Below are 22,821 nucleotides of genomic sequence, written 5' to 3' on the forward strand. Positions count from 1 at the left end.
GGCAGCGAATTTGGAGAGCCGAAAACACCAGGTGTGTCTTTCCTACAAAATACGCATGTTGACACTGCCGTATTTGATATCGGGCTCCTTTAAAGATATAGCTAAAATATTTCATTATGCGACTCGAAAAGAGTCGTTTTATTTATTTATTTTATTATTTATTTATTTACTGTTTGTTCTTTGTTTGTTTGTTTGTTTGTTTGTTTGTTTGTTTGTTTGTTTGAATTACCCTCAGGGCCAAAGGCATTACAGAGGGAGTGGCTAGAAAAAAGACAAATGCAGGCATGAGTCGCTCCTACTTATAGAATATTAGCTAAAATAGTTTACAAGCTTTGTTACAATCCTAGGCATGCAATGTTAATTAAGGCACTGCGAAAGAGATAGTGATCAACAATAGAAGTGAGCGATCCGGGAAAGTGATTCCAGTCCTGTGAAGTACGCGGCATGAATGACTGAAGGCAGTTTCTCGTACGGTAAAAAGCGGTGCAAACTTTTTGTGCGTGGTAAGTGAAGAGAGAGAGATAGATAAACAAGGGAGGAATAATAAAGTCATTATGAACATGGGGCCGTAAAAAAATTTATGAAATAACAGAGACGAGAATATTTACGACGGGAGGTGAGTGATACGAGTTGCAATGATTTTGTTTTATTGGTGTTACGCTAGCGAATCGATTATAATTACGAATGAAACGAACGCAGTTATATAGAACTAATTCGAAGAATTAAAGTTTTCACTGCTGGAGTCCCAGATGGGTACGGCATATTCAAGCTTTTGTGTGCTGTATCGATATTAGGAACCTAAGTGCATATTTTTTGTGCAGAGTTCTCAACCGAGGTATTTTCGCCGTTTCTGGTGATGAAACATATCATAATCAAAGAAATTCTCCATTTTTTTTCATTATTCAGGTTTGAGCCCTCGAATCTCCAAAGCAGCGGCCGCTGCTCCGTGAGTGTGTGGGGAGCAGTGTCTGAAGATGGCCTTGGACCACTGGTTCGTCTGCAAGGCAGATTCAGTGCTGAAGCTTACTGCGACGTCATCGCGAGCACCATGGTGTCGTATGCACTCGACGGCCCATTCGCTAACGGTCTCTACTACTTGCAGCAGGACCGCAGCCCCATACACATGACGAAATCAGTAACGTGCCTGCTGGAGCAGCTTGCAGTTATAGTGTTGGAGTGGCCTTCTCAAGGTGCAGACATGAAAATCTGGGGAAATGTGTGGCGTGCCATAAAGAAGGCCCTTTCGCGACGGCCACTCCAGTGCTGCTCCCAGGATGCTCTGTGGGCTGCTGTGCAAGAGGAGTGGGGGCGCCAACGCACTTCGGACTGTGCGGCCCGGCTCTTCGACAGCATTCCGCGACGAATGGCAGCTGTTGTGGCCGCTGGAGGTGATTTCACCAAGTGTTAGAGTTTCAGAAGAGGGAACATACTGGTTACGTGACTGAAAGGTGGCAGTGCGCGCGCGCAGGACGACTACGCCTCTCGGGTAATTGTTCGTGTAGAGCCTTGTTATTCTCCTATCCACCTAACCGATACGGTGTCCCTATTCTAAATCTCCCTGTTTGTGCATCATGAGACAGCTGCAGATTTCTCATCTAATGCACCTCACTGACATATCGGCAAGGCTTCGATGAATGTGTCTCGTAAGTGTGATGCTGCAGCTACTGTAAATAAAGCATTATTCTCTCCGCACGGAGAATGTGCAATTTCAGCGCACGCTTGGATCCACGTATAAATTCTCTCGACGGTATCGCCTTTGCGCTATCATAAACGACAAAGCCTATTTTCTTTAACCGGTCGACCTTTATTTGTTCGAACTACAACCAGACGTTGATAACACGGCAATGATAGCAGCAAAATCAAAGCCCCATAATAAGGGAGCTATCAGTGCTCGCTTCAGCCACGAGGGCGACAGCCTCTCTCGCCATAGAAACCGCGGTGCGGCAGGTGCGACCGGTGGTAAGTATGAATGTGGCGCTCCTTTCTCTTACTGCTGGTAAATAGTCAGCTGAGCTTAGAAAAATTCCAAGTCTCGCTTTCATTTTTGTAACAAAAATTCAGGCGAAGGCAAAAAACTCAGGCATGCTCGCTCGCCATTGGATTCGAAAGCCTGGCTGTTGTTCTGGCTCTTGAAGGGCGGAAAAGCAGGCGAGTCGCTGATTAATATTCAAGGAGGCTTCGGCATTCGGGATTAGCAGAAAACCAATAATCAATATATTTTTTTTAAATTGCAGCTTACCTTGCACTTTCAAATCCAATGCCACATTACAGTCGCCGAGGAACGCCACATTGCAGGACTTCGGAAAAAGGGTAACAAAACAGTTCGTGCTTCTTAAGGTGCTTAGAAGTTTTAACAATTAGGCTTTATTGCGCACCCATGGAAGCACTGACCCTAAAATCAGGTACACAACATGCTCATCCAGCACTCATCACCAGAATATGAGCCACCTGCCGCACCTTTTCTCACTTGCTATAGAGTTTCACGGACAGCACGTGATTGTACATGCTGTCAGGGGAGCGCGCGGCACGGCCCTCTGGCACAAAAATGCTCATAATGCTAAACTGAAGATCCACAGCTGCTGTTAACAAGTACATAAATAAAGCCTTGTCTAGATTACACATTTTCATAGAAAAATTTCAATGTCGCGGGAGCTTCCCTGTAGTGTTTGACAGTTGAGGAAGGAGCGATAAAAAGAACTATACATTCTCATACAAAACATTGCTCCAATGATGACAAGTATTGATAAGGCTAAAATATCAAAAAATACATTATACTTTATTGAAATCGTACGCACACGAGCGAGAATACTTTGCGAAGCACCGTCAAATTAATATAGGTATGCATGAAAAGCACTGGGACAATTCAACGTCTTCGCCATATGACCAGTAATGTAAAATGACCAGTTCTCAGGAAGGCACTGAACACTTCGGAGTCACGTCCAACCGACCACTCAGATAGGCACTCTGACGCAGGACAGACATTCTCTTTCACCAACAGCTTCTCGCCGCCGATCAACCACTGGCGAAAAGCGTAAAAAGTGTTAAAAGAGTACTCAATACTTACGCTTAAAAAACTCGCAAACCAAGCAGCAGTATGACAAGCAACTCGCTCATACAAAATATAGGAATTTATCATATCATACAATATGATTTGCGTGAGGACATTAGCCTTAGCAAAGTTACTTTGGGTCACTTTGTCTCTGGCGGCATCAGCTAGAATGTTCCTTTCAAAATATCAAAGGCGTGAGCAGAGGTGGGCAACCTCATGAGGTTCCGACTTCACGAGGTCGACTTCAACCTCACGAAGTGAGGTGAGGTTGAGTAGAGGTCAGCGACAGCTCAAAGTTTTGTGGGTGAGGTCCGCAAATTGGACCTCAACACCATACGTGAGTTTGAGGTTGAGCGAGGTTGTCATTCAGTGAGGTGGAAGTTGTGAAGTCGAGGCTTTTTGCAGTTGCTGCGGCTTCTGCACATTCACATTCCGTATATGTAAGCGTGGAGATGCGATTATAATTTCACTTTTATAACCTCCCAAACTACCTCTTAGGCATCCTGTTCCTGCTCGGACATTCACATGTGATCCCGAACAACTACAACGCCGAAACACAGCAGTGCGGGATGAATGTACCGGCGTTATACACAACCAGTATAGCGGTGAAAATGCAAAAAACATAATGAATGTATGATGGGACGGTAGCTGATACGATGCAGCTTGCATAGAGAGAAAGTGATTTTGGCGCAGGTTCTTTGCCACAGATTTGGGCGAAAAATCTGCGAGTTGGTTGGACGAATGGCCCAGCCAAAAAGAAAAAAAAATGAAGCCGCTCGGTTATACATAGGCATAAATACAACGCGCCTCTCTCGGTGTACTACCGTCGCAGCATATTAAGAATACTAAAGGGGGGATACAGATTACTGTAAAGGGTGTTTTCTCGGCAATCTATGCAGTCGACTCTGCAATATCTGCTGAGTCGGCTCGCTATGCCGGGTATAGCTAGAGAATCAAAATATGCTGATTGCACGCGTGGCCACAGCCATCACATTAGCAAATACATCAATCAGCAATTTCTTTAAATTCACTAGCGATTCTTAACTTTAAGAAGAGTGTATCTCCCCCTCTAATTTCCAGCCTGTGGGAAGAAAGGTCCACGTTTGTCGATTGCCAGCTCGTGCGTGGATGAGAGAGTGGCATCCAATACGAACAGGTAAACGCGAAGTAGGTTGTCGAATATTAAAACTCACATACTTACAAATTGTTGTATTCAAGGAAATGTAATTACAAAAGCACCCGCGACGCTCTGGTGGTCACCGCATAAGGCAGACCCCGGTCCGCAAGCCGTTAGGGCAGTGGGCCAGCTGCACGACTGGCCAAAGTATGCGCGGAGTCCTCGAGCAAGCGCCGTAAATGCTTATTCTTGGGCGCGAAAACTATGCATAGAGTCTCCAAGCGGTCATGAGACTGAACTAGCATTTGAAGCGAAAGCTTCACGGCGCTAGGTTTTCAAGGGGGGCAGCGTCAGTGCAGTCACGTGACAGGTGTCACGTGGTGTCACGTGGCAGGTCATGTGACCTACTGACGTCATCAGAATCTGCCCACCGTGGCAAATGGCAACTGCCCCATCGCACATCGTGCATTTCACCGACGCTTTACAGACAATCCGTCGGCAGTGTGTGTGTGGTGTTTCTCAACGTAGCCATGAAAAGGAACCTTTCCCTTCTCACCAGGGTTAACCAAAATTTACACCACAGCTAATCTTTTTTTTTCTTTTTGCGTGCACATTAACAGTATCTGTACAGCGCATATTCAATAAGTGCACACCCCTAAATGCCCCTACTGCTATAACTACTGATTTTAATGACACCGTCATCATTTTGGCTTGCCTATCTCATTGGTTCTCGACTGATTGATTTTTAATTACAGTTTTAAGTGAATAACTTATTACTCGCTTTTTTTGAGGCCCAGCACCCGACCTCAACCTCTCAATATGGTTGAGGTGAGGTTAACTAAGGTCGCCAGCGGCCTCTGGAAAAGTGAAGAGAGGTTGCCTGAGGAGACCTCAACCTCAACTTATGATGAGGTTGAGGTTGAGTGACGTCGCCAATCTTTTTTCCAAGTTGAGGTGACGTCAAGGTTTTTTGAGGTCAAACGCCCACCTCCGGGCGCGAGCCCCTAGAGCTCAACGCTTGCGTTGTTTCTGCTTTTGTACACTGGGAAGCCTCAGCTCCTCATCGGCAGTGTATGGAAGGTCATTCGCTAGGATAACACCGTCCTGAACTCCGCGAGTTCCCACAGGGGCCGGCGAACTCTCAGTACGTAGCATCGGTCTCCAGCACCTCCGTCTTGAACGCCTGAACGCCCAGGTCTTGCATGGGCTTGAAGCCGGTCGGATCGGGAGGCGACGGTATGGGCGTGTCCGGCTGCGGGCGGCTGCTTGCGCCCAGCTCGTTGCCATCACAGCGGCGGCCGTTCGTGAGGTTTTCAATGCCCGCGTTGCTCTGCAGGATGGACTGGTGAATTACGCTGCTCGACAGCGACAGGGGCGACGTTGACGCTCCCGACGGGCAGTCTGGCGACGAGCCTGCGGCCACCGTAATTCATCGCGCCGTCAGTTACGCGGAGACGGCGCGAGCGCCAACCTGGCGAAATTCGCAATGCACTTGTCCATCGCATGACATGCTGGTGGAGACATGACTGAATGAACGAACAAGTGATGGCACGCAGGATTGGCCAATATGAAAAATGGCTAATTAAAATGCCTCACAGGAGTATTTTTGAGGCTTATATTTGTGCACGATGCGGTATTTTGTAATAAAGGAGATTCCTTTAAAAGCAAGAAGCTATGTTTTGAAGAAAACTACAGTGTTATACAAGCAACAGCGCTAGCAAGCACTGCCTTGCGTGCTACGCTCGTATCCTAATCTGTCCATATAATGCCCCTTCAGATTCTTCTTGTTTCTAGTTCATATAGCACAAAACACAAACTTTTGTAGCCTAAGAGTCCTTTATGGTGTAGTTCGATCCCGGCCGCAGCGGTTGAATTTCGATGGAGGCGAAGTTCGAGAGGCCCATGTACTGTGCGATGCCAGTGCACGTTAAAGAAACCCAGGTGGTCGAAATTTCCGTATCCCTTCACTACGGCATCCTTCATAGCCTCAGTCTCTTTGCGACGTTAAACCCCCATAAACTAAACTCCTTTATAGTAGATGCAGGCGGTAAAACCACCGCCCGCCCAGACGCTGTGAAAAGCGAAGTCACGCGTCTGCGCAGGTTCTGATGGAAAATGTGCCCTTGAAGCGGGCCCCGCATGGCGGCGATTAAGTCGGCGTTAACTGCGTTATTCATTAATTAAAGAACGGCTTTCATTTAATAAAAGCAACTTCCCACTGAAAGCACTGCACTGAATGAGCTCGATGAATGAAACATAAAAGAGAGCTTTGAAGGCATTCCCGGGCTGGATTCGACCTTAACTCCGAAGTTTAGGAAGGCGCCAGCTCGTTTAGGGAAAACAATGGATATACACACACTAGCGTTTTCAGGCACATCCCGCAGCGGAACTACAATTGTTAACTTGTGAAACAACTTCCTTATGGCCTCAGCTGAAAATCAGCTAACGCAACGAGCCATGCTAAAAAATTCTGGACAAGCGCATTTTTCAACGGGAAATAGTTTCAGAACACTTTTGTTTTCTTATGTCGTACAGTTTCGCTATATTAATCAATATAACCGCAGATCTCTCCTCGGCAGGTTTGCGCTCTTTTGCTATCCACGTTTTAGTATTCGTCAAAAACATTTCCTATTTGTTTCTATTGCAGCCTTAACTACTCGTTACGAGCGATATACAAATTTTAAAAGAAAGATTTTGCTATGCATCGCCAGTGTGCAGCATTACCTTCAATATTTCTGTAACAGTGGAATACAATATTCCAATATTAAAAATTTGTGTCCAAGAATCGTGGACCTACTGATCGCTCTAGGATAGTGTTTGTGAGTATGTTTGTTGTTTATCAGTTTTGACGTGAAGTGAGGCCGAACTTGAAGTGAGCGCACCCCGCACCTTGTGAAACACTAGCACACAATGTACAAAAATGCAGTGCAAGGGCTGCAGGCGTCAGCCGCGGGCTTTTCATAGAGCCGCTCATCGTCCACATAGTAAGGGACACGCTGCGAGAATAATGGTAGTAACTGGAACTCGGCTGGATAATATTATAATATTTCTCCGTGGAAAAAAGTGGAAAAAAGAAAAAAAACCTTCACTTCACAGGCCTGCCCCTACCCTCTAAACTTTTAGCCTGAGCCACCTTAAGCGTTTAGTCAAGCTCAAGAAAGTCAGGCCTACAAGCAACCTGTTTCTGTATGCGCTCTTTGTGTTCTTCGCCTGAGACTTCCTGCTAGGGTGACACAAACAAGCTGCGGTTACCCGGTTGTCTTCCGGCGCTCGGGGACCGTGTTTAGTCTCGCTTTAATCCAGCCGATGAGAGAAGGCTCACGTTCGCATGCATCTTTCCTCCTCTCCTCGCATCCTACAGTGCTTTGCTCAGCCACGCGGAGGACGCTTCTCCTCACGTATGGCATTTGACAATGAATGTCGGGCCTCACACGCAAGGTACAGCGGCAAGCTATCGGCGTTTCCCGGTAGCTAACTGGAACAAGCAATTTAAGGGCCTTTCACATGACAGTGCGCGTATGAGTTCGCGTCGATTTTTATATGAATCGGCCCCGTTTAACAAAGAAATGGTTTATTCGTTTCGCAATAATATAGCATGTGACAGGATCAGCTTCACAGCGTTTTTCCTGCAGCCACATTTTTGTGTGCGCCGGCACTGCCACGTAGCCGATGAAAGCTCAGTGAAATGACCCGGCGTACTAGGAAGCCTTTTATTAGGTTGGCAGGCGTTCATTAAGATTCAACAATGAAAGTGAATCACTGCGTTTAGCCTTGTTCCCACTATAGCGAACGCCGGCCCCCAAACCTCCACACTAGAAACGAAAATTGGAAGAAATTACGGTGAAGAAAAATAAAACCAAATAGAGTCATGCATGTCGATGTTACTGATATTCGCACAAGGCAAACGATAATTATGTACAGGATGTAAACAAAACGCGAAAGAGCCGTTAAGCACTTCAATGAGCAGAGAACAGCTCAAGAAGCTTCTCAAGATGATAACGAATTTTCTTTCTTCTACGGTCATCGTTAAAGACCAGAAATAACTAAAGTCCACTTAAAGCACACTTAATCGCCACCCTTCCAAGAAATGTGAAGAACTGTACGCTCAGTTAAACTTCGCCAGCCCGGAAAAAAATGCAAGGCAAGCGTTGTCATAAGAAGCGCCTTGCGCAAGTGGCCCCCTACCTCGGTCTCGTTTCTTTTTTATACTTCTAAAAATAGCAGGAGAGTATAAAGCTTCCAGAACGGAAATGCAGCCCTCCGCTGCGCACAGTGTCGGCGACAGTTTATTGCAAAGGAAACATGCTGAGCTTCCGAAGAAGACATCGTTAAAATACCTAAAGGTGCGCGAATAGTCCTCTTTAAAAAGCGACTATGAATAGTGCAGCTTTGCTAACAAATCGAATTTGAAGAGTGCAGCGAAAAGCTGCATCGAATCCGAATCGAATAGTGACAGAAACGAATCGAATACGATTCGAATATTTTCACGAGTATTTGGTACCTGCGCAAATATTCGCACAAAACGAAAAATCCTGCGTAACCGCTAAGAGCTAGCGCAGGCGTTGCTTTACGGCGCTATAACATATGGAGTTATAACCACAGATGTGAAAAGGCGTAACACTGATCTCCAGTAAAGGGTAGATAACAAAAGTCAGCGTACTGACTCTCTGAACGTCATGTCACACGTTATGAGAAAATTATATTTTTGCTACTGGAGAAGACAGAGAATAAACTACAGCCACATCACAGTAGGTGAAAGGGGCGAGAACTGCCTTGGAATCATGGATTCCGAGATCGAGAATCAAGGTAGGATTTGCTAAACCTGCCTGAACCCTGCCGCATCGCACAGTTTTGAGGCATTATGAAGGCGGCCACACGAATTGGCGAATGAACCGCGTCGAGACGTTACGCACTCATTCTCGCTGCCTGTCGAGTAGACCGATCGCGGCAATGCTGTGCACCGTCAGAGTGAACCTTGTTTTTTAAACTGTCGTAGAAGAAAACTATGTCAACCCTTATTCGTACTTCGTGCCAGTTATTCGAAAACCCTTGAAAAACCCGAAAACATATTCGAATCGCATCGAATAATTTTTAAAATGACCATTTGATTCGTTCAGCGAATAGAGCATCATAATATTTGATTCGCTATTAGAATCTTTCGAATATTCGCGCACACCGAAAAATACCTCAACAGCACTTCCGGCTGGCCAACATTACCTTTTTATCAGGCAGTTATAGGTTGGCGAAATCAGGAAAAGTGACCCTTTTTATGTTTCCTTAGTCCCCTCGTCCTGTACGTCCTAGCTGACGGAGGTAATTTAACGCTTACTTTGTAGAAGCGGCCCTCTAGAACAGCGCCCACCTGGCGCATAAGCCACAGCCACGCTCACCTTGATTGTAGAACGCCTGCGGACCGACCATGCCTCCGAGCAGCATCTCTTGCAGCAAGTTATCGACCTTAGCCATGCCAAAAAGCTTGGCAAACTGTATTTGCTCAATCATCTGCCACGTGATGCTCTGCAGCGTCGGGAGAAGCAACATGATTTCACCAAACCGGCCCCTCGACTCGTACTGCCTGTCGTTGATGTAGTCCTCCAGATTCGTCTGCACTTGATGTCGCAGAGCCTTGATCTTCTGCGGCTCGCTGAGGCCTTTCGTGTCTGAAAAATAAAATAAATGCCACAATTAGAAAGGCTCCGCTGTCCATGACAAGGCTTCATAAAGATTTCCGGTGCTCTTTGTGAATACACTACTGAAATGGAGATCCTCGCATGGTGAGAATGGATCTTTATTTGTGCGGCGCATGCACGAGCAATGAACAGGAGTGAAGCACAGCACTTGGTAGTAATGCAGCTTTACTTGAAGCAGATGAGGACTGTTTCATAGGTACCTAATTTTAGCGCTATTTCGTGTTGTTTTAAATTTTTCCGGGTTCCTATTGTGGGATAAAACTCAAGAACGCCGGGCCAAATGCCCCTCGAAGGAGACTCTTCAGCCAATGGCGTCAACCGATTACCAAGACATTGCGGATAATCTGGTTAATCCGCGGTTAATCCCTTTGTCGCTGCCAGCCCCCTGTGCTGTCGTACTAGCAGGTGCAAGAGGATTAACCGTAACGTCATGACAATCGGTCCACGCCATTGGCTGGAGAGCCTCCATTGACGGACATATGCTGCTCTGCGTTCTTGTGTTCTATCCGACTAAACAGTAATGTTGACAAGAATTCAAAGCTCTGCTTAGCACAGCTCGCCGAAAACATGACACTTATGAATAAAATATTGAATAAAATTGCTGTCACAGAGAAAAATAATAATCTTTGTAGAAATGGGAATTAAAGGATTTACTTCTGCTCGTCAACACCACGAAGAGACAGAAATATGTGTGAAAACAGAACCTAGTTTAGCGAGTGCTAGGTATCAGGCTCGCTCCGATATGCTGCTGCTTTCGCAAAGTCAGTACAACTTCCTGCGCATTTTCTTGTAGCTTGCTGCGCCTCTTTCATACAATACCTCGCTCTATAGATTCAGCATCACGTAGTACGTCTTCGATTCCTTTGTAACGGAAGCTCAAACTGAACAGCCGACTGCCGTTAATGATGTGAATTCCATTTGTTATTGTGGCGAGTTTGTCTTCCTACAGCGGGACGAGACGCGGACATATACATTTCTTCCCTACAAGAAACTATCAAATTGCTGGGAGGAAAATATGGAGCAATTTCTGAAAATCAGTTGTCTTACACGGGAAACTAATCTTGGGAGATGTGTGTGGAGACCACGCAAACAGTCTAGACTGAGCATCTCGTGCCTGCCGCCATTGCCAGCGTCGGGGATATGGGCCAAAGTGAACAACGGAAGGAAGGGTGAGACCAACGCCAGTCCCCATTGCCTACGCGTCAGTGAGCAAGCATCCAGGTGGACCGACGGTGGCGTCAGCTCACGTGGGTCGAAGAAGACGATGGCTCGGAGGCAGGCGAATTCGGTGTCGTCGATGTGCACCTCCCTGAGGGTGGTGACCAGCTCGTCCATGATACGCGCTCCGATGCGGCTGATCTCCACTTCGGTGGAGACGCGCGGGATGATGAAATCGTTGCCCAGCAGCAGCACGTTCTTCGTGTGCATCGAGCGCCGCGCCAAGCCTAGCAGAAGGTGCTCACCTGCGTGCGCGCGCAGCAGGGCCACCTGCAACCGCACGACGCCGCCTTAGTGAACTCTGAGAACACCTCTCGAAGCACAGGGGCGAGAATAAATCAATCACAAACACGCGTTCGTATCGAGACAAATAGCGGCACTGCAACTTAGTCAATGAGAACGGGGAGGAGAGATAGGAAAGGAGTCGTTATTAGTTTTCGATAAACTTGTGTATATTCGAACTTCTTTTCCTATCGTCACCCACCGTAGCCCTCTTCCTTCTAGTCTTCCCTTTCCACAGTGCAGAGTAGCAGGCCACGGAATCATCACTTAACAAGTTATCATCACTCCGGCCGACCTCTCCGCATTTTCTTGCAAATAAAGCCACCTTGCTATTTCATCATGCGCAGGCCAAGACTGAGATTGGAGCAAACCTCCGTATACCGGACCAGACAGACGGCATGAAAACAGTTCCTCTCCCCCCCAGGCGAGTTACAGCTATGTCGTGCTAAATCTGTACGCGTAGTATATGTAGTGTATAGGTACAGGGACGCAAGCACAAATTCTGAGAGCCCGTCGCATGCGGTTGCCTAGCAAACAAGTTTCTAAGTATACTCTTGCCTACGGGAACAATATGTACAGTGCGGTAAAATATGAACGAGAGTACCTCACTCGTGAGGAATAAATGATTACGCTCTACGTATAAGGGCAGCCAATACATCTTGATGTTTTCCGAGCAGCGCGCTTATGGTCGAATGAGCCTTCAACGTCGGCGAGTAAGCAGGATAAATCATTCCGTGCTTGAACGCCAGCTTGTACTTTCCTTCCAGATTAATCTAGAGCGTATATACAACATTTGTGCAAACCCTGAAAGCAACAAGGCAGGTCGTATCTTTATTCACCTGAAAAAGCATATGGTGTATTCATGGATGTGAGAGAGCGGAAACCTAGTGAAGACAAGCTTATAGGGCGGCCTCATTGATGCGTGTTTACAAATGCTATCCAATGGCGTTCTCTTATAAATGTTTTAGTGCGTCGTATACATTATCGTTTTTTCGCAATGTCAACATGTTGATATCAAGGCCTTACCTCGATATTTTTGCCCATCTTTTGCCGCATCCCATGCTTATACCTTTAAAAACAATTATGTATTTTTTTTTACATGAGCCAAATGCACCTTGACAGTTTTTTATCCCTGTCAGTGCGTTGGAAGATGTTATGTGATATGCTTTTAACTGCTAGTTACACCGCCCATTTAATTTTTTTATACCTTTTGAAAGGAAACATCTATGGACGTACTTACAAATAAAGCTGCACTTCACATAAATTCTGCGCCTGGATTTCGCTCATTTCGAAAAAAAAAAGACTTAATTTCCCTTCAGCCAGGGCCTAGTAATACAAAATAAATAACATCACAGAAATTTTTTCATACTTTCATATGCTATTGCGATTCGCGACTAAAAAAGTTTTTGAATCGAAGAAATATCTCGATAACTGTGTGAAAAAAAAGAAAGAATGAAGCTGGCACCGTTACTAGTAGGTTATAACTAATCTTCATATTTTTTTAAACAAATATCTATGGGCGTACTTACAAGTAAAGCTGAAGTTCACATAAATTCTGCGCCTGGATTTCGCTCATTTCGAAAAAAAAGACAATTTTCCTTCAGCCAGGGCCTAGTAATACAAAATAAACACCATCACAGAAAATTTTTTATACTTTCATACGTTATTACGATTCGCGACTAAAAAAGTTTTTGAATCGAAGAAATATCTCGATAACTGTGTGAAAAAAAAAAGAATGAAGCTGGCACCGTTACTAACTAGTAGGTTATAACTAATCTTCAAATGTGGCCGTTTTTATTTCATTACTAAACACTTCTTTTAATAAGCGTGCTGTCGTTAGAGTGCTGAGCGCTAACAAATCTCATGAACATAAATTATAGCGTGCTAGTTAGGGCTTCCTTTTTCCCAATGTTGTGAAGAGTCCCCTACACGTAACTACCCGTGCATGGGTGCTGTTCCTGCCCCGTCCGATGCAGTGCATCAGCCCTTTCGTCTCGCGATGCACTTCCAACGTTCTTTTCTAATTCAGAGAAGATATGTTCGCGTCGCCACACAAAAAGAAACTGGCAATTTTCTTCTTGCGAGCAGCTCAATCGAGTGACTCGTCCCCAGTTATCAGACTGCATGCCATTCCCCAGAGGAACAGCAAATAAGAGCTACAGAATGTAAAGTCCGCATCCTCGCTGAAACGTATGCCGGCATGCCAGTATGTGCGTTACTATATTAGCTACGTTTTGCTGCCAATGAAGTATCTCTGCCCTTCACGCTTAAGGTTTCCTGTGTGCGCTTCAAGTGTCATAGAAAATTACTTTATGGTAATGCATGCAGAGGGGAAGCATTTAAATTACCATACGGCATTGAATTCTGTACATTTCACCCTTCTAAACATGTGCTCAGGGTACCGTAACCGCCACTTTGAAAGAATTAAGGCCTTTACGTCAACCCAATATCGACAGTTTGCGCTGAACGTTGAACACGTGAAAAAAAAAAACGACAAATAGACTTAGCGGAGAGACTTGCACCATCCAAGGGTTTTTTTAAACAAAATCCCAGCGTTTCGGTAACAGCTAGTCTCTTTTTCAGGGGCGACTAAATGGAAAGCGCGCAGAAGACAGCATACCTTGCTTCCTCGCGGTCACGTCACCGAGACCATTCACGCAGGCGGACGGCAGAGACCCCGGCCACCTATTCACGTTTCCTTATGTGTTCTGGGTGTGTCATGATTCGAGATAAAGCCTCTTAAACAATAACCGCTACATTCACAAAAAAAGAGAACGTGAACAGGTGCACAGGAGCCCGGTGTCACTGCCTTCCGCCTACGTGAATGGTGTCCGTCACGAGACGTCCTGCTTCATGCCCACCATTTAGTCGCCCCTGAAGAGGAGACCGAACTGGTCCCGAAACGTTGATATTTCGTTTTAACCTGTGAATAATGCCAGTCCCTTCTGTGTTACAAACCCAACTAGACGGACTTCCGTCAAAGACATTCACGTTCAAGACAAGAGACTGCACACTCGTTACTGCACACGTAATATAACCGGCAAATGTCAGCGTACTTGCCTGATCTTCTATTGAGAGCTCCGTGAAAGAAGGCACCGACTTCGCCCAATCAACAAGAATGAGAAGTTGCTGTTTCATCGATTCGCACACGTCGCTAATGTTAGCGATTTTTTTGTTCGAGATGTTGTATTCGCTTACGGGGCTTGATATCTGCAAAAGTTAAAACGAACGCATCACACTTCCTGCGCAAAGTCGAGTTTTGGGCCAGTTAGTAATTCATGATTATCGTGATTATGATCAACGCTCGTCCTGTGTCCCTCTCTTGCCCTCGTTTGTCTCGCGCTAATCACCTGCAAATCACACTTCCTTTCCACCAGTGTACTCATATTTTGAGCGCGACAGCAGTGCGAAACAAGACGCTATTCAAGATTTCGAGCGAATTTAAGTTTCGAAGCATTGGTGTTTGCTGTTTGTATTCTCGTTTCACCAACGTCTCGGAAGTACGCCCTTTAAGGACACCTGATGCCAAGTGGACAAGCCGCCATAAGTCGTTTGCGCGGAGAGGATGCAACAGGGCCGAGGGAGGCCGTAAGTGGGGATTAAGAAGGCGAATGAGGGCAATATTAAAGTACCAGAGGGAGGGAGAGAGAGAGATTCAGGCCACTCTGAGAGGATAGTCCTCTATAGTAACGCCGAAAGTGTACCAACACTGAACGGTGTATCGCAGGGTATGATACATCGAACAAGGATTGAAAACTGTGCACACGTGGGCTAGTTAGTGCGGGGCTGTCTTCGACGCACAAATTACGTAAGCCGTTTTGCGAGCAAGCACGTGTCCAGCTCATTCTTCCATGAAAGATGTTCGTTCAAGCTGTACTACAAGGACCGCAAGTAAACGGCTCCTCGAATGATGCGATGCCGAAGGTTGCGGAGGGAATGCCGAGCGAAAGCGTTTGGTTGTTACTGTTGCCACAGGGCCCGAAAGGCCCCTCGAAAGGCGCAGCAAGGGTAGATGATTCTGCCACGAGGAGCGGGTCCGAGCTGTGCCGCGATGGGGACGAATCATATGCAAGTACGTTTGGAGAAAGCCAGCGTTTCGAGTGCCAGCTTACGAACGATTCGTATCTGCGCTGCGTGTAACTTTGTGAGTTCTTACAATCTATTTGGGACGCGCGTGCAGCGTAAGATTCGCCGTTCGAGGAGGAGTTTTAAAAAGGAGAAGTTGGTGCCCTTGCAGAGAAACTAACGCAATAGGCACTTTTGTAAGCGGAGGCCAAGAAGTCCGCAATTTTTTTTAAAGCGAAAGCTTTGCTGACCTTACCGGCGCCGATTTCGCCGTGGGCTGGAGTTAGACCTTTGAACGTGCTTGCTGCGCCGCTGCCATAGCAACGAATCACGTGACTTCGCCGAGCCACCGAGTTGAGTCTTCGCCGTCGATGAGCTGGGGCTCCACAGCCGCGGAGCGGCTGCTGCCTGACCACGTGATCTAGCTGAGGAGACGCGTCTTGGCGTCTGGAACGTTGAGTGCGTTCCGCACACTGCATAGGCAGCGCGCCCACCCTGCTACCCCGGCAGGTGGCAGCTAATGGGTTGATCGCGAGAGGTTGGTAACCCAATGAAAGCTGCGGCCTATTGCTGCAGTGTCGCGTGTCTGCCACAACGTGGGCAGTGCTAATGAATGCAGCCCACATCTCTCTCTCAGCATCGCCACGCACCTCAAAACGCGATCGAGGCGTCCACTGGCCCGGGGAGCCAGTTGACGCGCCCTTCCTTTCCTCATATTCATCGGTGTCTAGAAAGATGTCAACGCCAACGCCAATGAACACAATGAACGCCGACAGCTTTCGCTTTGTGAGTCCTGGGTTAGCTGAGCTGATACACATTCATTTTTTTTTTTGCTTGGAGACCCAACAGAACGATTGGGCTCCACAGTCGATAAACGCAGGCTGATGGCAGTGAGCACATTTTTTTTTGTAGTAAACACTCACAATGGTTTCGCTCCGTAATGTTGCGTTTTTGATGAAGCGACAGAGCATTGATCTAGCAGACATTGTCTTGGCCACTTTTACTTGGGCAAAAATGATTTCGTACAAGTGACGTGCGTAGCTCCGCTTATGGTACATCACTGGCCACAATACGGCCGCCATACACAGAAGCAAACTTATGAAAAAAAAATTAACAAAAGTCGCTATTCAAAATGCGACGCATACAACACATTCAAGCGATCACAGGTCTTTGCACTGACTGAATTCCTTCTTGCAGTGTAATAGAAAGGACATCGGCTCTTTGGGAGAAAGCTGCAGGTGTTAGCGAGAAACCTAAATACACAACTGCGGATTCTGCACGCAGCGCCGAGTTTTCCTCAACACAAACCGTCCAGATAGATTCGAGCTCTTCAGCAAACTTGATTGCACCGTTAAGCTCGTGGCTTTCAAACGCTAATATCGAAGTTCTGGCATATTATCGAGCCAAGTTTGAGGCAGGATCAGAAAACCAGCTCTACTTAACCCCCCCCCCCCCCCATCCCCCCCCATGCTCCCTTTATAACGACGATTACGGCCTGGAGAAAATGATGTACAAAGCAGAAGCTAAAAAAGACCACACCACCAAAATCTTAAAGAATTATTCTAGACAACAATTGATAGAGCTTGGAAAATTTTTCTCTATCGCAGTTAGAAGGAGGAAAAAAAAATGTCCGCCTACTTCGCTAGTTACATTTTCTATATTTACCAACCACAAGGGACCAGTGGCTGTGGCGTTCCGCTGCTGTACATGAGTTGTCGAGTTGAATGCCGATCACGGCAGCGACATTTCTAAGGAGGCGGAAGGCAGAAACGTCGCTGTGCTGAGATTTCGGCGTACGCGAAAAAAAAAGCCCCTCAGGAGGTCGAAAATAATGTGGAACGCTCTACTTCGACACGCTGTATGGCCAAAAGTTTTGCTGTGGCGTGTAAAAAGCCACCAGCCAACCATTTACTACGTTGGGGCTGGTATGCTATGAAGGTCCTTTTTTTTAAATTAAAGTACCTGCTTCTCCGCCACGGTTATTCACAGATGCATGAATAGCAAAGGGAGTAGTGTAGCTTGAACTAGTCGAGAAGGGCGAAATAACAACAATGAAACACAACTGGAGCACAGTCGTTATAACATCCCGCCCTAAGTTCGTTTTTTATCCACGAATACTGCCACCAACACGCCTGCGATTTTGTTCCAACAAGTGAAATGCCTCTAGTACAAGTAAAGCGCGTTTTCATGTACAGTATATATTTGTTTCTGATTGAAATTATTTTTAAGGGGGCACGGTGTGACCACCGGTGTACTGCGACGGTTGGATTGCACGAGGGTTGACCAGTGCGGCACGCCATTCGATACGCGGAAGTAGCATAGCGCAAACGGGGAGCGATGGAGCACAGCGGTAATAGGAAGAACAGCGCAGCCCGCACCCCACAGATAAGCGAGCGAGAGCAAGCGGGCGTCCTGGCAGCGTGCCACTCATTGCCGAGCGAGCCCGGCATGTAGCCTTCACGTGCAGTAGCACCTGGGGCGATGACGACCGCCCGGACAGTTTATCGCCGCTTCCAACGGCTTTTGTGACTCTTCCCGGCACTCGTTTACTTTCACCCCTTACGCAAGAACAAAGCCTTCCGCAAACTGCAGATACACTCAGTAGCCTCGAATGTGGTAACCCGTGGCATGCAAAGAGCAAATAATTAAGAGATTCCTGCACATACAGAGTGTGATGCTGAATGCGAACAGAACAGCTTTGGAAACCTGGTCCAAGAATGCACTATTTCAACCATGACGATGGGGCACCTCCTCAAACCTCTCAGAAATTATGAAACAAATCGCCATAAATTCAACAGCTGCCGGAAATCGACACGCATGTCGAATGTGCACACGGTGCCCCACCTTCCGAAATGCACTTCGCTTAGTGCGGCTGGCCAAAGTGTCCGCAAGGTCTGTGGCTGGAAAGCACTGATGGTATTGCATTCAGCTTCCAACAGGTATGCCAGCGTGCGCAAATAACGATGGGCTGCTTAAGAATATCTGGACTACACGGACAGTCAACTGTAAAGGACAACAATGCTCAGCCACAATCGCGCTCGCGCATGAATGACTGTGGCTGCGGACGGTACTGCGGCTGTATCGTAGAAGCGAATATGCGTAAAATGAGGATGCCACATGACGATTTCTGCTTTTGCTGTTCAGTTCCTTACGGAAGAAAAGTTCAGTACCAAAAACGGAATTACTTACGTTTCTTGAGTACATTTCAGCGTTGAGTAGATTAGTGACTGAGAGTCCGGATGAATTATTAGATTCCTCATAACTGGGCCTCCGGTTGCTGATTCGGTCCCGCTCATTTTGCACGGCTGAAAATAAAACAACAAAAGCGGACGACAAAGGTCATCTTCCTTCCCCAACAGGAGGTGGAAAAATGAAAGGCAAGGCAAGCACACACACACACACACACACACACACACACACACACACACACACACACACACACACACACACACACACACACACACACACACACACACACACACACACACACACACACACACACACACACACACACACACACACACACACACACACACAAGCGTACATGCACACGCACACACACGCACACGCACGGGCGCGCGCGCACACACACACACACACGCACACACACGCAGCCGCTGCGGTGTCTCAGTGGTTATGGTGCTAGGCTGCTGACCCGAAAGAAGCGGGTTCGATGCCGGCCGCAGCGGTCGCATTTCGATGGTGGCGAAATGTTGGAGGCCAGTGTACTGTGCAATTTCAGCACAAGTTAAAGAACCCCAGGCGGTCGAAATTACAGGAGCCCTTCTCTAGGCCGTCTCTCATAGCCTGAGTCGCTTTGGGACGTCAAAACCCCATAAACCAAACCGAACACACTCTCACACACACGCATACACACACACTCATACACGCATGATGATTCACGAATGATGATTCATCTTGGAATAAAAGCCCGAGTATGAGGCTAGCGAGAATGTCACTATTAATACGGAAAAGCTGATTTCACCAGAGTTCTCACACTTAAGTTTGGTTAATGATGGCCTGCGCATTCCTGCCCCTTGTTCTGGGGAGCCCTGTAGTGGTGAAAAGAGCTCAAAGCGAGCGAGGCTTTACACATCAGGCCTCTCCCCATTCTTCAATGGCTTGCTTAGCTTCTGTGCACCAGCCCCTCTACTTGGGCGCCTTTTTCTATCTTCCTTCTGTCACTTCCGCCTTCATTCCTTCCTCCACCGCCCGACTGACGCGTCCGCCGAGAGTGAGACACTTACTGCGTCTTTTCTTTCCTCAAAGAAAATTCGCCTAGAACAGCTGTCGCTAGTAGAACGACCGGCGGTCTCCACGTGTTACTTCTTTGCAAGCAGAATCCCGCGACGCAGCAGAATGCTTGCACTTTGCACCGCATTCAAAACGCAACTGAACCCTTATATATGTTATCAAGTTTTCATCATTAAAATATGGCTAGGCTTCCTCTACTCTAAAAACATGTTTATGACGTAAAGCACAGCGATTTTGTTGCATTACCTAAAGACGCGGTCTTGTCGGCATTCTTCCAAATAACAAGTGGGCAAATTAGTTTGAGGCGGCTGCATTTGACATCGCTTTCTGAAAAGTACAGTGCTCTAAACACATTGCATAGTTTTCTTTTTAAACAGTTTTGAATGCTGCTTGGATCGAGATTGAAACCAGAATTTAAATACGAATGCCTTCTAGCTGCACTACAAAACAAATAACAAGTTTTCAGTTTCCCCGTTTCTCTGAAAAAATGGCAGGCCTCCTCTCTTCATTAAAAGAAATGCGTTTACCGCAATTATGCAGATTTTCGTCGCCTTCGGAAATAGAGTCGATTCGCAATTGTAATCAAATTGTTTAACGTTCCAAAGCTGCACGTGGTCTACGAGAGACGCCGTATCGCAGGATTGCGGATTAATTTCGACCACATGGGACTATTTAACGTGCACTGACGTCGCAAAGCATGTGTGCGCCTTTTGAGTTTCGCCTCCAATGAAATGCGGCTACCATGGCCCGGATTCCATCGCGCGGCCTTGAATTCAGCATTCCAACGCCATGGTCACTGAGCCAACGCGACGAATAATTCCGATCAAATCGCGTGCTCCTGAATTTGTGTCCAGATACAACCTAGCGTACCAGCTCCTCCAACAGCTCTAAATTTCGAAACATGTTACGTGGCCTGTGGCTAACTCCTTCACCTATTGGAGTTCACCAAATTGTGCCATGTGTTACATAGGTGGCACTTCGCCCACATAACGCGGGTTCGGGCCAGATCAAGCTGAGGTCACAGACAGCGTTCGCCGTGCTCCTGCGCTCTCGCTCCGAAGAAAGGAAGGCACAGTTAATTAGGAGCACAAGCGTTTATTACACAGTAAGCTGCAATACAGAACACTGCAATGATCCCCAGACCTCACTGCAACCAATAGCCCTGCCACAGCGCCCGAAAACAGGCCCGCGGAGCCGAGCGCGAAATGTAAAGACTGCTTACGCGCGTGACGGCACAGCCAAGAGCGATCGCATGCAGCGCGGCCAACCAAAGGGTTAAATCGCACGTGACACAACACGAGGGAGAATAGGGATTGCGCGCAGCACATCTTGACGACGCAGGTCGCGCGCCGCTTGCTCATCGCGCGTCGTCATCGGCAGTGGCCGGCGATGACGGAGAACCACGCCAGATCAGGCCCTCCCGAATCTGGAGCGCGTCAGCGCCGCACAGGCGGGCGACAGCACTCCGGAGGTTCCGGCCTGGACACAAGCATACATACTAGGTGCGCACGTTAAACCTCCCGTGGTCTGGGTCCCTCGACAAAGGGACGTTGCACCCGGGAGGCGAAATATACGCACCTTTTCTGCTGCCCGAGTCGGTGACGATCTCCCCGTTCATTTCCCGCTAGTGGCCTCTCGCCGAAACAACGCCCCCCAGCTGTCACTGGGAGTGACCCAATGGGGACGCGAGGTCGAAGCGGGAAGAACGGCAGGGAGGGTGATTTACTGCGGTCCTCGAAAGAGCTTCCCTTGGAAAGGAGGACAAGCAGCGCTGCCGCCTGCATTCCGCTCGCGGACACCCCACAGGGGGTCTCTCTAACGACCAAGCGGCAGTAGCAGGCGCGCACTCCGATCGCTCAACAAGCCCCATCCCCACAACATTTAGGGGCGTCTCCACAGTTGGGCACGACTCCACATTGATATCTCTAGACGAAAATGACTGCGGTATGTCCTGTCACGAGCTGAGACATTCATATCCCACTGCTCCGTTTTTTGACCTTGAATAAAGTCACAATTAATGGAAAACAGGCTCGATCTGTTTCGACATAGGTGCCCTGCCTAAACCTTTAAGGCTTCACATTTCGCTTAATGCGCGCCAACATAAAGATCCGCTGACTCCAAATTTTATTCTGTCCTCATGAAATCATGGGCTGACCCACAAGCATCACTGGCTCTTAAGTTCGGGTTTTGACCTATATACACAGCGCAATTCTATGCAAATAACTACACCTCACTCCTTGTTTGACCGTCAGTGAAGCAAAAGTGGAAGAAAAGCAGCTGCTGCAGACATCAGCTATTGAACAATGACGAAGATTAGCTGCATTTATAACCTCGAGAAAATTAAAATGCTCAATTTTTCAGTGTTCAAGGAACAATTCAATTACGGCATCGATTATACATAGAATTGTGCAATTCGCCTGAAATGCTTCCTCTAACTAGGAAAACGTTAAAGCTGATGAATGAAACGAACTTCATTAACAAGCTTGGTTAAGTTTCCGAAATCTTATTTAAGTAGAAGTTCTCACTGAGTGGCTGAAAAGAGATGGACACAAATGAGGAAGACAGGACACGCGGTAGCCTCAGATGTCCCAAACGACGACCGGCCACAAGCCCCCCCCCCCCCCCCTCTCCCGCCTCCCCCTAAAGAAACACTTTAGCAGTAACTGGAAGTTCCCGTCATTATCATTCGCCACTGAGCTGTGTGTATCGACAAAAGTATATCCAGAACGTAAGCTTCTTTCATTTATTTCAGACATTGAGCAACGTCTTGCAGGAGCAGCCTGCGACGGTCTCTCTTGAGAACAAGCCTGCGTCTAGCAGCACAGCAAGACACTGTGCAACTTTAAATGTTCTCACAAGAAGAAAAAAAGGAAAGCCGCGTGCAATAACCTATCTCGAGGTTCTTTATAGAGCGTCATGATGTTCCTGTGACGCATGGATAATGAATGGGAATCTGCTGCAGGAGTTCCTTACAAAAGCAGCAGAACGTTTGAAGAAAAAAAATTTGTCGCACGGATCCGAGACACCTTACCACGTTAACTTTATTTACCATGCCAGAAGAAATAAACCAACTAGCCCGACAACATGTTCTAACTTAACAACTTTTTCGTCAGGAGATGTCAGATCATCACCATCAGTTTATCAAG

General features: G+C 47.1%; 1 protein-coding gene across 6 annotated transcripts in view; it reads right to left on the bottom strand.

Annotated features, from left to right (window-relative positions):
* Positions 1–1,791: 1,791 nt before the first annotated feature.
* The window catches only part of Hnf4 (Hepatocyte nuclear factor 4), a 121,893-nt gene continuing 100,863 nt past the window's right edge, over positions 1,792–22,821 (bottom strand). For 3 of the 6 annotated variants that reach the window (XM_077646931.1, XM_077646929.1, XM_077646928.1), the window contains 5 exons: positions 18,611–18,726; positions 14,417–14,566; positions 11,104–11,344; positions 9,557–9,826; positions 1,792–5,579 (listed from right to left, as the gene is read on the bottom strand). In XM_077646931.1, coding sequence (XP_077503057.1) covers positions 5,308–5,579; positions 9,557–9,826; positions 11,104–11,344; positions 14,417–14,566; positions 18,611–18,726 — 1,049 coding nt within the window. In that variant the 3' untranslated portion in view covers positions 1,792–5,307. Of the gene's footprint in view, positions 5,580–9,556; positions 9,827–11,055; positions 11,345–14,416; positions 14,567–18,610; positions 18,727–22,821 lie in introns of all 6 variants that reach the window. The other 3 variants (XM_077646927.1, XM_077646926.1, XM_077646930.1) reach the window with 2 other exon arrangements.

This window comes from Amblyomma americanum, chromosome 1 (assembly GCF_052857255.1).
Source record: "Amblyomma americanum isolate KBUSLIRL-KWMA chromosome 1, ASM5285725v1, whole genome shotgun sequence".
NCBI classification, from domain to species: Eukaryota; Metazoa; Arthropoda; class Arachnida; order Ixodida; family Ixodidae; genus Amblyomma; species Amblyomma americanum.